This window comes from Euprymna scolopes, chromosome 36 (assembly GCF_053919585.1).
Source record: "Euprymna scolopes isolate OS-2025 chromosome 36, ASM5391958v1, whole genome shotgun sequence".
Lineage (NCBI taxonomy): Eukaryota > Metazoa > Mollusca > Cephalopoda > Sepiida > Sepiolidae > Euprymna > Euprymna scolopes.
The window spans coordinates 86,777,685-86,790,908 of record NC_136517.1 but is presented as its reverse complement, the minus strand read 5'-3'; the positions used below and the strand labels follow the sequence as shown (position 1 = coordinate 86,790,908).

The following is a 13,224-nucleotide window of genomic DNA, read 5'->3' as shown; positions in this document are numbered from 1 at the left end:
AATAGCTGCACCCACAACTTTTATGCCTAGTGATCTCGCAAAATGCTGCAAAATCTCACTGTTTGTGAGCAGATTAGGTGGGCCTCGACTGCATAAAAGTAGGCGATTTGTAAAATGTATACAGATTGTTGTAGGACGTTTCTTCCCGTCCAGCCCACTGTCCCTGCTGGAAAGGGGGTTGGCCCTTCTGGATTATGGCTCCTTCTTGTTGTATGGGTGACGCCAGTGGGTGTCTACTTGCCCACATTGTGTCTTTGATCCAAGTCGCCATGCGTTGAAAAGGAAGTCAGGTATTCTTCAGAAAGTCACTCCAATCAGACTATTAACGTCATAAGAAGAAAAGAAAACAGACAACTTGTTGTAAGTAAAAAGTCTAAGAGTATTATAAAAACAAAATATTATAAAAACAAAATATTATAAAAACAAAATATTATAAAAACAAAATAAAACACTAATTACTTATTACATGAATGTATAACAGTTGAGTGTCGAAACACTACGAACGTCTGATTTTCTAAGTTCGTTATCGTGGTTGTGGTAGGAGTTGGGCGCAGCTCACTTCTTCTGTCGATACGAGATTCGACACGTTCAGCCTCTCGTTCAGAAACTTCTCTACTGCTTTATGTGGCATCAGTTATCTTGCAACCGGCAGTCTGTCAACTCGATGCCTTAACTTCATCAAACAAAAAAAGGAAGATCACACGACTTCACAACTTGCCATGTTTATATACCAATTTGCCAGCACTAGTTAGAGATTGATTTTCAATTCATACGTATCAAGTGTTTGAACCGGTCAATTATCCTATATTTAGCGATGAGTTTCTGTTTAAAACTTTGACCTTTTTTTATGTATAAAAAAAAATGTAATTTAAATCTGTTATTTATTTTATGAATTAAGTATCAGTAATTCCAAAACCCATTAGTTCGATTTCTCGTGCCGCAATTCCAGTGTTACAGTTGTAAGAGAATCCTTGGAGACTGTTGTTGCGTGTTACTGAGTTACTTTGCTTTTTTACCTTTTTTCCTTCCTTTTTTTGTGTTACAAGTTATTTCGACATTATGGACACAATCTGACCTGAAGTTGATCCCTGAATTCAATGGCTCCCCCACTGGCCGGTTCGTCGTCGAATGATTTGAAAAGACTGAACGCATTTGCAGGCTGTCCAAAATAAAATAACCTACACTGGTCATTCCACTGTGTCTTACAAAAGGAGCCAACGCAAGGTACTAGCAACTCAGGGATGACGTAGACCTGGAAAAAATCAAGCAGGCTTTGGTATAGACCCCTTCATTGCCTGGAAACAATTTACTGAATGATGGCTCGAATCAAGTGAAATGGTGGACCGCTACCTGGTCAATTTGTGGAGGCCGGCTGTACCGCTTGGTGGAGCGAACGACCACATACTAGGAATTGCCTTTTTGGTGGGTCTTTCAGATGACACGAGTCAGCTACTCTGAGTGTCTTCAAGGCTTAATGAGCTTGAACTGGACGAAATACTAGCCAGGGCCTGAAGGAAGCAGGAATGGCCACAGCAACTATGAAAGCACTAATGGAAGATCGAAGATGCTACAGATGTGGTGGACCAAACCATTTCTCCAGGGACTGCCAAAGTCAGAGTAATACAGGGGTTACAAATGACCAAAGAACGAATACACTGTTGTTGTTGCAATAATCTAGACCACATAGCATAGAATTGTTCAGGAAACGAGTATGGGGACAAGGTACTGTCGCTAGTCTTGCCCCAAGTCGATCAATAAATGCAACATCGCTTGTGGTTGACGTGGAAGTTGACAGTGTATGGTGCTTGGCGCTTGTTGACACCGAGTGTTCCCAGTCAATAGTTAGCACGAATCGATGCTGGATGTGGAACAGTCAATGAATAGGAATTCAGATGATTGATGGAGTGTCCCAGGCTTGAAACTGTGTCGATCCTCAAGGATTGTGGTGTTCAGACCAAAGTCAACATTCTGGTGGCTCGTGGGAAACCCTGCGGTTACAGCCTGTTGATTGGAATCAATGCAATTCAGCGTTGGGAGATATTACAGTCCTGCCAGCCACAAATTTGAAAATTGAAAAGAAGGAAGGTGTGTGCGGCCTTGTGTATTAATGAACACGATTTCAACGTCTCCTTCGATTCTGACGAGAGAGTGTGGACTGCCAGTAGAAATGGGGCGAAAAGGATTTGCCAGTTCCACTCCCACAACAAGGTTGCAGAGAATAAGGTGTCCGATAATGCCAGAGAAGAGTACGAGAAGGAGCTGGAACTTTGAATCACAAATGACTGGTTGAGTCCAAATCCCCAGGAGAGACTGGGCCTCCCAAGGGCTTGTTACTTTCCATGGCGGTCGTGCAGGAGCAAAAGTATGGAGTACTATTGCCACATCTGGGCAGGCGCTGCTAGAAAGGACTTTCCTGCCTTGATAGAGTTCAAAATAGATTTCGTAGCCTCGTAGGAGATGTCCTTTTCTCTTCCCTGCAACCTCTATCTCACAGAAGAGATGTTGCAAGTTTGACTCTGCTTTATCATTATTTTCATGACAAGTGCTCGACTGAGCTTCAATCTTTAGTCCCTCCTCGCCAAACTTTCACAAGGAACGCTCGTCTAGCTGAAAACACTATCAATAATTCCCCCCCCCCACTCTTTATCTGTACCTAAACCTAAACGTAGATTCTATGAACAAAGCTTCTTTCTTAGAACTGCACGCCTGTGGAACTGTCTTGCGTTTTCCTTCTTTCCAGCTAACTACAATCTGATTGTCTTCAAGTCCAATGTTAACAAGTTCTTGATGAGCCGTTCCACTTAAGTTAACAAATATACCGAATTTCCATTACTAACGATTACTATATTGTCCAATTGACTACTGTACACTCTTAACCCTTATCCTCAAGTGTTTTATGGGCCTTGATAAGTGGTTATTCCAATGTAAAAGAAAAAAATGCAGTGTTGGACTATCGTGAATTGAATGGCGTCATGGATGCGGTTACTGCCAACACAGAAGTGGGTGCATAATAGCTAAGATGATGGCAGCATCAAGGAGTTGATGCGTTACTTCTAGATTTATGGAAGGCATATCTTCAGATCCACATCGACAAGGCACTTAAGCCATTTCAAACTGTTCTTTTCAAGGACCAGTGCTTTTGTCTCATGAGGTTAGGATCTGGGTTCAACATGGCATCTCTCATTATAAAATCTGTTATAGACACCATCATATCACAAGACCCCACAATTGGTTGTGCCGTGTCAGCATAGGTTGATGACGTATTCATCAATGAAAGGCAAGTTCTTTGGACTTCGATTTGGTCTGCAAGGATCCGATGCAACTAAAAGATAGACCCAGAGTTTTAAGCCTGCAGGTCTATGAGAGCAGGACCTTAAGCAAAGGAGACTGTAATCACTAGTGAAAGAGTATGAACTGACCACGGATGTGATACTCATACAGTCTTGTCAGAACCGCGCAGATCACCTCACGAGGTTGCTGGATCAGCTAAAGGAAGGAGGAGGAGTGGCGCTTGAAAGCTGCGTAGTGGTGGGAGGGTGACTGGACCAAGACCAGGTAGCCAATATCCATTGTCAAAATGGACATCCGAGTGTGAAGTGAACTTTACACTTTGCCAGATTAATTGACTCACAAGTATCCAAAGGGAACGTGAAATCTGTTGTAAAAGTCTGCAAAACTTGCCAGTGGGTCGATCCGGCATCTGTTCACTGAACAAAAGGGAAACTGAGCTCAAAAGACAACTGGAATGGATACAACTCACCAATGGATACAACTCACCACAATGGCGCTAATTTTTTATGCTTATTGATTGCAGTCCATCTAGGTTTTCAGTATGGTGGCCACTGCATTGGCAAGATGCGACCGCCATCATCTGACAGTTAGTGTCTTCCTTGAGTGAGGCCTGCCAATTGAGATACTAACCATCAATGACACTGCATTTACTAGTGAAGAGTTCAAGAAATTTGTGGACGTGCATCTGCGGTTTCGATGTGTATATTTGCCGAGTGGGAAGGAGATCATCGAACGAAACCACACAACTGTCAAGATTATCGCAGCCAGGAAGGACTGTACAGTATCTGAGATGGTCTACTGGTACAACGTCACCCCAAAAGATAACATTTCATCTTTCACAGTACCATGTCAGGATGAGGGCCATTGAAGCCAACCCGCTGCCTGAACTGGAAGTGACTAGAGAGAAGTTTAAGGAGAGAGATGTCATTTGGGTCAAAAGCCTGTGCGGCAGGTGTATTATAAGATATAGTACTGAACATGTCACTGAAGAAACCAGTCCACAATCAATGCAGGTTGATGGTATGCCCTGTCACGTTAAAAATTTACAGCAGGCAATGCAATCACAACCACCATTGGATGATGAAAGCAAATTGGATTCTGAGACCAGTGAGCCATCACTCTGGTTTATGTCAGCTCTGTCAGGTAGTGATTCGAATATTAGCAGCCTCCCAGCAAACGCGATGATTCTCAATCCTCAAACCACAGACGAAAGCACATGTAAGGATGAAGCCTCTGTAAAGGAGTGCATGGCAAAGACGATTGCCATCTCCTTGCCCTGTCTGTGGAAACCAAGAAAAGGGTTTACTGTTAGTTTCCACAAGTGTATGCATCATGTGGAACAAAGCTGCTGGGGGAGGAAGAAAGAATCAAAATGGTGGCACTCACAACTTTCATGACTAGTGATCTCGCAAAGAGATGCAAAATCTCGCTAGTTGTGTGCAGATGAGGTGGGCTTCGACTGCATAAAAGTAGGCTGCATGGAGAACGCAGACAGACTGTTGTAGAAGAATCCTTGGAGACTGAGTCACTTTGTTTTCTTGCCTTCCCCCCCCCTTCTTTTTTTGTGTTACGAACACAAAATGGAATTTTTAAATTTAAAAAAAAAAAAATAGACATTTTTTAAAAATTTTTCATAAAACATGAGAAGAAAGTTTTTTTTTTATTTTACTTTCAGAAATACAAAAAACTTTGTTTTTGTATTATTTAAAAAAAAAACCCAAAAAACTCAGTTTTGTGTTACTACAGTGTAACCCGGATATAAGAGACCCCTCCAACGCCCCTCCACCGTTAGGGGGAGGGTGAAGGATTGCTCTTATGGGTTACACACACAAAAATGAAAAAAATCTGGGGTTCTTATATCCGGGTTTCACTGTACATTAGCACAGGCTTTAATTTGGGACCAGCAAAAAATCTCTTTTATATCCGTTTTTATTATATTCGGGTCTCTGATATCCAGGTTACACTGTATAATTTTCTTATATTTATTTTACTTCCAGAAATGTGTTAGAAAAACTTTATGTTCATGTTTTATTAAAATAAAAATTAAAAAAATGTCTATTTTGCTTAAAAAATACTCTATTTTGTGTTATTATGAGTTTCTTATATTTATTTTAAAAAAAAAACTTTCTCAAAAAAAATTAAAAAAAAAAAAGGAATTATGATACCAAAAAAAACCCCACGTTTTTGTTTTCGAGTCGGTCCTAAAATTGCATTTGTCTGCCCCTGCTATGCACTCTCCCCATATCCCAACTGAAAACCAAAACAGTGATTACGTCCTAATAGTGCACAATTTTTCTTTATTTTTTTTATGGGGTTGGAGGTTCTGGATGTTACACCCTTGCACATTTTGGGGCTAAAAACGGTGCACAAATGTAACGGAATAGACAATGACCCCCCCCCCCCCGTCTAAAACTTTGAAAATAATAAATTTGCCAGATTTTCCCTCCTGATAATCTAAAAGTTTGGTGTCAAGTCATTGCTGATTCATTAAAAAAAAAAAAAGGAAATGATAAAAATAAAAAATCTGGGGTGGCAGCACTGCTATAAGTTTCTGACAAAGGGGGAAGAATTGCTTGCGTGAAGCGGTCTCCATAAAAAAAATGTCCGCCCAAACCAGTTTCAACCGGTTTTGAGAATGAATAACTCGTTTTTTGAGAATTATCATTTTTCTGCGAGTGGTAATTCATGCTCACATTACTAGCTATGTATCTACTGCCGTCCATATCTACGTAATACTGCAAATTAATGCTAATAAACACTTCGACGTGTGTGTATTAATCCACAGAAGTATGAAAAAGTTGTCGAAAAAAACAAAAAAAATGTTATCAAAGGCCAGATAAGTTACTTTCCTACCTAATTGGATAAGTTTTTAGTGTTTTTATTTAATGTAAAATGTTTATTCGGTTTGAAAAACAAGTAACAGTGAACGATACAAAAGAACATGAAAAAATGGCCGCGATGTCTTTGAAGACTCGACAATCACCTCAAAATAAGAAATAAAATAAAATGGTGACAGAAACCCACCCAGCAAATGTTACTGTGAAATTAATTAGGTGGGTTTCTACCGCCATTTTGTTATATTTCTTATTTTGAAGTAATTATCAAGACTTCAAAGATGCAAAGAGATATTGCTGATATTTTTTCTTGTTCTCCGGTAGCATTCAATATTACTTGGTTTTCTAACCGAATAAACATTTTACATTAAATAAAAACACTAAAAACTTATCCATTTAGGTAGGAAAGTAACTTATCTTGCCTTTGATAACATTTTTTTTTTCACACAGGCATCACCACATTATCAAGGTCAAGAGGCCACTCGAGGATAAGGGTTAAAGAGTGTACAGTAGAAATTGGACAATATAGTAATCGATAGTAATGGAAATTCGGTAAATTTGTTTACTTATATGGAACGGCTCATTAAGAACTTGTTTATGTTAGACTTGAAGACAACCATATTGTAGTCAGCCGGAAAGCAAGAAAACGGAAGCCAATTCCACAGGCGTGCAGTTCTAAGAAAGAAGCTTTGTTCATGGAATCTACGTTTAGGTTTAGGCACAGATAAAGAGTGGGGGGAATTATTGATAGTGTTTTCAGCTAGACGAGTGTTTCTTGTGAAAGTTTGGCGAGGGAGACCATAGACTGAAGCTCAGTCGAACACTTTCCATGAAAATAACGATACATCAGAGACAAACTCGCAACATCTCTTCTGTGAGATAAAGGTTGCAGGGAAGGGAAAAGGATATCTCCTATGACAACTTTTTCGTACCTCTGTGGATTTTTTTTTTTTTTTTTTACATGGGGGTCACCGCTTATCAAGGCCCAGGAGTCACTTGGGGATAAGGGTTATTGTGTGTACAGTAATAAGTGGGATAGTATCGTAGTAATAGTTAGTATTGGGGATTTGAAAAGGGGGCGGTTCATCAGGAATTTGTTTGTGTTGGACTTGAAGACATCCAAGTTGTAATACAAACCCAACTTCGACATATACGACAGGTCCATTTATCCTGCAAATCTTTGTTGTTGCATTGTTTTGAATTATTAACGACTAGCATGGTTACCCGACGTTGTCAGAGGGCATGAATAACAAAACATATTTAAAAAAAAATAAAGTGTGTAACATCTTTCTTTCAAAACACTCTTCTTCTTCTTCTTCTTCTCTATCTCTCTCTCTCTCTCTCTCTCTCTTTATATACATATATATATATATATATATATATATATATATATATATATATATATATATATATGTATATATATATACTAGCATGGGTGGCCGGCATTGCCCGATTGTTTGGAGGTGTGTGTTGAGCAAAAAAAATAGATGTGGTAGTAGGAAGGCAGGCTTGAACCCGTACTGCGAAGGAGGAAAAGAACGGGAAAAAACATGATGTCTTTGCTGTTACGACCACTACCAAACCGGAAGTGACGTAGGTTTAAATTAAGGCTAGACAATCGAAAAGAGGGGATGACTTTCGAAAATATTGGTGAAAAAAACAATCCCTCCCTGTAGAAAAGTGCCCAGTTAGGGTGAAGAAATTAATTTTAGCCAATTTTTCGGTAGTTGTTGAGCTTCAAAACGATACTGATCTTGTGAAAATCCGACCTCTCTGTCGAAAGTTTTAAGCAGACATGCAAACATACATACATACATTTATATATTGGTAGCTTAAATGTTTGACTCAAACCGATTTTTGGAATATGACATCTGTGTCTGTATATTCTTTTATTTTTTTACTAGCCCGGCGTTGTCCGGGTGTTTGGAGGTGTATGTTGATCAAAAAAAAAAAAAAAGTGGTAGTAGGAAGGCAGGCTCGAAACCATACCACGAACGGGAAAAAAACCCTGACGACTTTGCCGTTATGACCATCGCCAAACCGGAAGTGACTTTTGTTTAAATTAAGGCTAGGCAATCGAAAGTAGAGAATGACTTTTTAAAATATCGGCGAAAAAAGCGACCCCTCCCCCTGTAGAAAAGTGCTCAGCTTAAAGTGAAGATATTAATGTTTTTAGCCAATTTTTCGATAATTGTCGTCTGAAAGGTCGAACTTCAAAACGATACTGATCTTGGTAAAATCCGTCGCGTCTGTCGAAAGTTTTAGGCAGACATGCAAACATACATACATACATACATGATGATTGCAACGTCTTGTCAGACGAGTGCCACTTTCTCAGACACTTAATGTCCATGAGTCCAAAAATGACTTTCTTTTTTTTTTTTAGTCCTACTGGTGAATTCACACGCTCAAGCAGGCATGATACTGAAGACGGTCGTTGAGATCAATTATTACATGCTTCCAGCATTTCAAGCCTCCACGCATCACAACTTTTCCATCGCCACAGGACCATTTTTATAGACAAATGCCTGAGGGAGTATCAATACACAGATGATATTACAGAGTCTTAGCTTTGTACGACAGCTAAGTCTCTCTCTTGGTTCAAAATGTTGAGATCCAGCAACAAGCAAGAGCAAGATAGCCAGCAACAAGTTAAACTGCAGACCCGCTTAATGCAGGTACTGGTCTCCCGCTTTATGGTTTTTTAAATCAGAGATTTGCTTCTCCTAGAAAGGTTGCCTTCACCACGGCTTACGGGAGCCCTCTCCACCCCAACACACACACACACATGGTGCTAGTTGGGCATTGACCCAGAAAAAGGGTTCATTCATACATACATACATACATACATACATACATACATTTATATATTGGTAACTAAAAATTTTCGACCCAAACCGATTAAAAAGCTATCTCTGAATACCCTTTATGTAAAATTTCAAATGTTTCCACCAGAAATTGTCTGAGTAATTTGGTCAATTGTTTTTAATTTTGACCCCTATTATGACGCCTTAACTTTAAAAAATGTCGCTTCCAGTTTGGCGGTTGTCGTAACAGCATAAACGTTAGGTTTTACCCCGTTCTTTTCCTCCTTTGAGGTACGGGTTCGAGCCTGCCTTCCTACTACCACTTTTTTTTTTTTTTTGCTCAACATACACATCCAAACACCCGGGCAACGCCGGGCGCCCATGCTAGTTACACATAATAGTTAACTAAAGATGATCAGCCCATAAGAGAACCGAAAAAACTAGTAGGGAATTAATTAAAATGAATATTTAAAAGAATATGCAAATTAGCTAGATCTTTTACTAGTGAATGCAATTCCACAACCAATATATAAGAAAATTGTATTTTCTTTTTAAATAAATAGAAAAGAGGGTTGCCTTTTTGCACTTAAGGTAATTTGTACCAGTCAATGGAGGGGAAACCCTCTTTACTGGGGCAATTATTATTTTTGGTAACCAGAGTGCCCCCTTTTTTGCCTACTTTTAGGGGAGCTGGTTTTTACCCCACATTAAAAACGGCCTTGTGCCTAATTTGCTTTGGTGGGGAAGCAAATAAATACATTAAATAAATAGAAAATAGGGTTTTTAATATGAATATCAATACACACAAAAGAAAAAACGAATTTATAGGAGTATAGATATAGATATGCCGAACAAGTAATACGAGAAGCACTTGAACATCACCCAGCAGGAATCAAAATTGGTGGGAGAACAATCAACAGCAGAACTCTTCCTCATCGTCAACAAAACAAATGTAACGAATGTAACACAGGCACCAAATGATGAAAACCTAATTGTGGAAAATCAAAATCTTAAAAATGTAGAAGATATCAGCTATCTGGATGCAGTTTTCACAACCAACATAGATGACACTAAAAAAGTAAGACGATATATTGCAATAGCAAAGACAGCAATGATTGTGCTAAACAATATCTGGAAAGACAGATCCATTTCACAACGCACAAAGAAACGATTCCTTCAAGCTTTGGTATTCTCAATAGCAGCATACGGAGCAGAATGTTGGGTCTTGAAGAAAGTCGACAAGAGGAAAATTGCTGCTTTTGAATTTTTGTGCTATTGCAGAATTCTTCGTGTAAGATGAGTGGACAAACGTACAAACGAATGGGTTCTGGAGAAGATTTGACCATGCCGAAGACTGCTGGACATCAATGACAGCAAATTGCGACTTTTTGGGACATGGGGCCAGAATAGATGGCCTAACAAAAGATCTGCTCTTTGGTACAACCCCTGTCAAAAGAGAACATGGAAGACCAAAGCCAAGAATGTTAGACAACGTGAAGAACATTCGCAGACATTAGCATGACTGAGCTGCTCAGAATAGTGCAGAACCGGAATCAATGGCGATGATTCCTGAAGACTGCAACGTCTAGTCAGTAATGACCATTATGTTAAAGAGAGAGAGAGTGAGAGAGAGAGAGAGAGAGAGAGGGAGAGAGAGAGAAAGAGAGAGAGGGTATATAAAAGACGTAGATGTTTTTATGTGCTTCCATACTTTTTTTTTAAAATCTTGTCGCCATGTTTTATTTGGTATTAATAAACAAACCTTGTTGCTACAACTTGCACATTTTTTGATAATTATTGCCGTTTTTTTTTGTTTTTTTTTTTTGTTTTTTTTTTGCAAAAGTTAAGTACATTTATGTTATCAATTCATGATCTTGAGACTTTAACTTAATAATTTACTTGGAGATAATTCCAGAAAACTTATATTTATCTTACCAAAAAAATGTAAACACGATCTTTTTCATAATGCATATTTTACGTGAAATGTAGTTTTTCAGATTTCATATAAGATTTTTCCATATATTTTTTATTTCACACACTTTTTCTTTTGAGAGATTAATTTTAGGCTATAATCTTTCAACGAAATCAAAAAGTAATCGAAAATTAAAACAAAATATTATGATAAATCCGCGTTCAAAATCATGTCCCCTCCCCTACTGAGTCAGCCATTAAAATACACGTACCTAGCAATCGTTTATATCAGCGAGAAATAGTTTACCGATGGCGTCCTACGAACACAAATTTAGAATAGGGGTGTCAGCAACCGTCGGGGAACTTTGCTTTGCTTGAAGAAAGTCTAGCTTTCTTTGGCTTTAATTTTTGGAAGAGTTCGATTCAGGGGGAGGGGAGACAATCACCAAATTTACAAAACTTTCGCGAAGTTTTCGGAAACTCCAAATAAATACGTTATTATTACAGTGACACGAAAGAAAGCATTAATTACCGAAAGATTTATTGAATCAAATGAATTTTTTATGAACACTGTCTCCATTTTTTTTGGGGGGGGGGGGCAAACAGTTTTCGTAATGAATTAAAATTTCGAAACAAATTAAAATAACAGTTTCCAGGTTTTCAAAGAAGCTGTCATTAATGGAAGAATGAAGATTATGTGATTTCTTTCTTTTTCTTTTTTTTCTTTCTTTTTCTTCTTTTTTTTCTTTCTCTTAAAAAAAAACCCAACAAAAAAAGCAATTTTCGAAATAAATTAAAATTCCCAAATAAATTCAAATAACAAACAGTTTATTAATTTTTTTTTTTTTGAAACAACTAAGAAAAGATGAGGATAATAGTCCGCAATAAAAAAAATAATACTCATCTCAAGGAATTCCAATTAAAATAATATAAACAAACAGTTTATTTACAAAGGATCCCCCCATTCCCCCCTCCCATCTAGATTTTACCTGAATTAAAAACTGGCCTGTTTGTTTTTTATTCCAAACAAGCCGGAAAACAGTGGGCAGTCTATCATTTAAAATGGGCTGCAAAGGTCTTACTAGCATCTTTTTTTTAACATCAAGGGTGTGAGTTCCATTATAGAAGCGTTGATTTAATTTGAATAAATACGCATCAAACACGCTTGAAAGCCAAATCACAACACAATATTAGGAAAACATTTTATTTGCTTGAAATTCATAATTTAAATATATTTTGGAGTCAAACACCATCCTCAGTATTTTTGTTTTCTTTCTTTTGTTTTTTTTCTTCTTCTTTCTTGCGATGTTGTAAAGTTGGAGAACGAAAACAACATACTGAGGATGGAGTTTTACTCCGAAATATATTCATATTATAAATTTCATGCAAGTAAAACATTTGTTTATTTTCCTAATATTACGTTGTGATTTGGCTTTCAAGCGCACTGATGCGTATTTTATTTTGTCTTTTTTAAATTTTTTTTTTTGTTTTTCCCCAATCTGCGATAAAATTAACTTATTCTTAATAAAATGACTTATTTATGAATATATTTATATTTAATGATAAAAAAAAAAGGTTAATGTGCGCTGCTTGTCCAATCTGCAAAGGGTGTCTCTTCCGGAAACCGTTCTTCACGCACTTCTGAATCGCCTTGTGCCTAATTTGTTTCGATTAATGTAACTTCTTTAAAAATGAATACATTTTTCAAAGGATTATATCCATTTCTAGAGAAAATTTCGTGATTGTCTCCACTTGTTCCGAATCGAACTTTTCCAAAAATGAAACCCAAAGAACGTTAAAATGCAGAAGTGCTAAAGTTTTCATCGGCTTATTTGTGTATTAATTTTCTTACCTGTAATGTCGTCATATAAACCGCAAACAAAAGGAACGCGCAATTTAGGCGGAACATTTTCAATGGCGGAAGTCTTTCCTTTTTTTTTTTTTTTTTTTTTTGCCCTCTTTAATGTATTTTTATCCGTCAGAAATTCAGAAAAAAGTGATTAAAAATGACGTCCATTTTGTTTTGTTTCGTTCATCGGGTGGAAAAATTTTCCATGTTTTTACACTTGACCAGCAACAGGAAATATGAATAACTTTTGTTTCTCTCTCTCTCTGTCTCTCTGTCTCTGTCTCTCTCTCTCTCTCTCTCTCTCTCTCTCTCTCTCTCTGTCTCTCTCTCTCTCTCTTCTCACCTGCTATTCCTCCTCTCTCCTCTCTCTCTCTTTCTCCTCCTTCCTTTCTATCCTTCCTCCCTTTCCTCTTTTTCTCACTCCTTCTCTCTCCTTCTACCCCGATCTCCACACTCTCACTCTTGTGACAGTCGAATATTTTGGTAGAGATGGCGGTTCAAGAGTTGGCGTAAATGACGGAGGTGCGTATGA

At 38.0% G+C, this 13,224-nt stretch overlaps 1 protein-coding gene across 1 annotated transcript in view; it reads right to left on the bottom strand.

Annotated features, from left to right (window-relative positions):
• LOC145260666 (uncharacterized) overlaps window positions 1-12,934 on the bottom strand; it is a 100,944-nt gene extending 88,010 nt beyond the window's left edge. The window contains exon 1 of the mRNA XM_080119017.1: window positions 12,696-12,934. Coding sequence (XP_079975143.1) covers window positions 12,696-12,752 — 57 coding nt within the window. The 5' untranslated portion in view covers window positions 12,753-12,934. The remainder of the gene's footprint in view (window positions 1-12,695) is intronic.
• Between the last annotated feature and the right edge of the window lie 290 nt (window positions 12,935-13,224).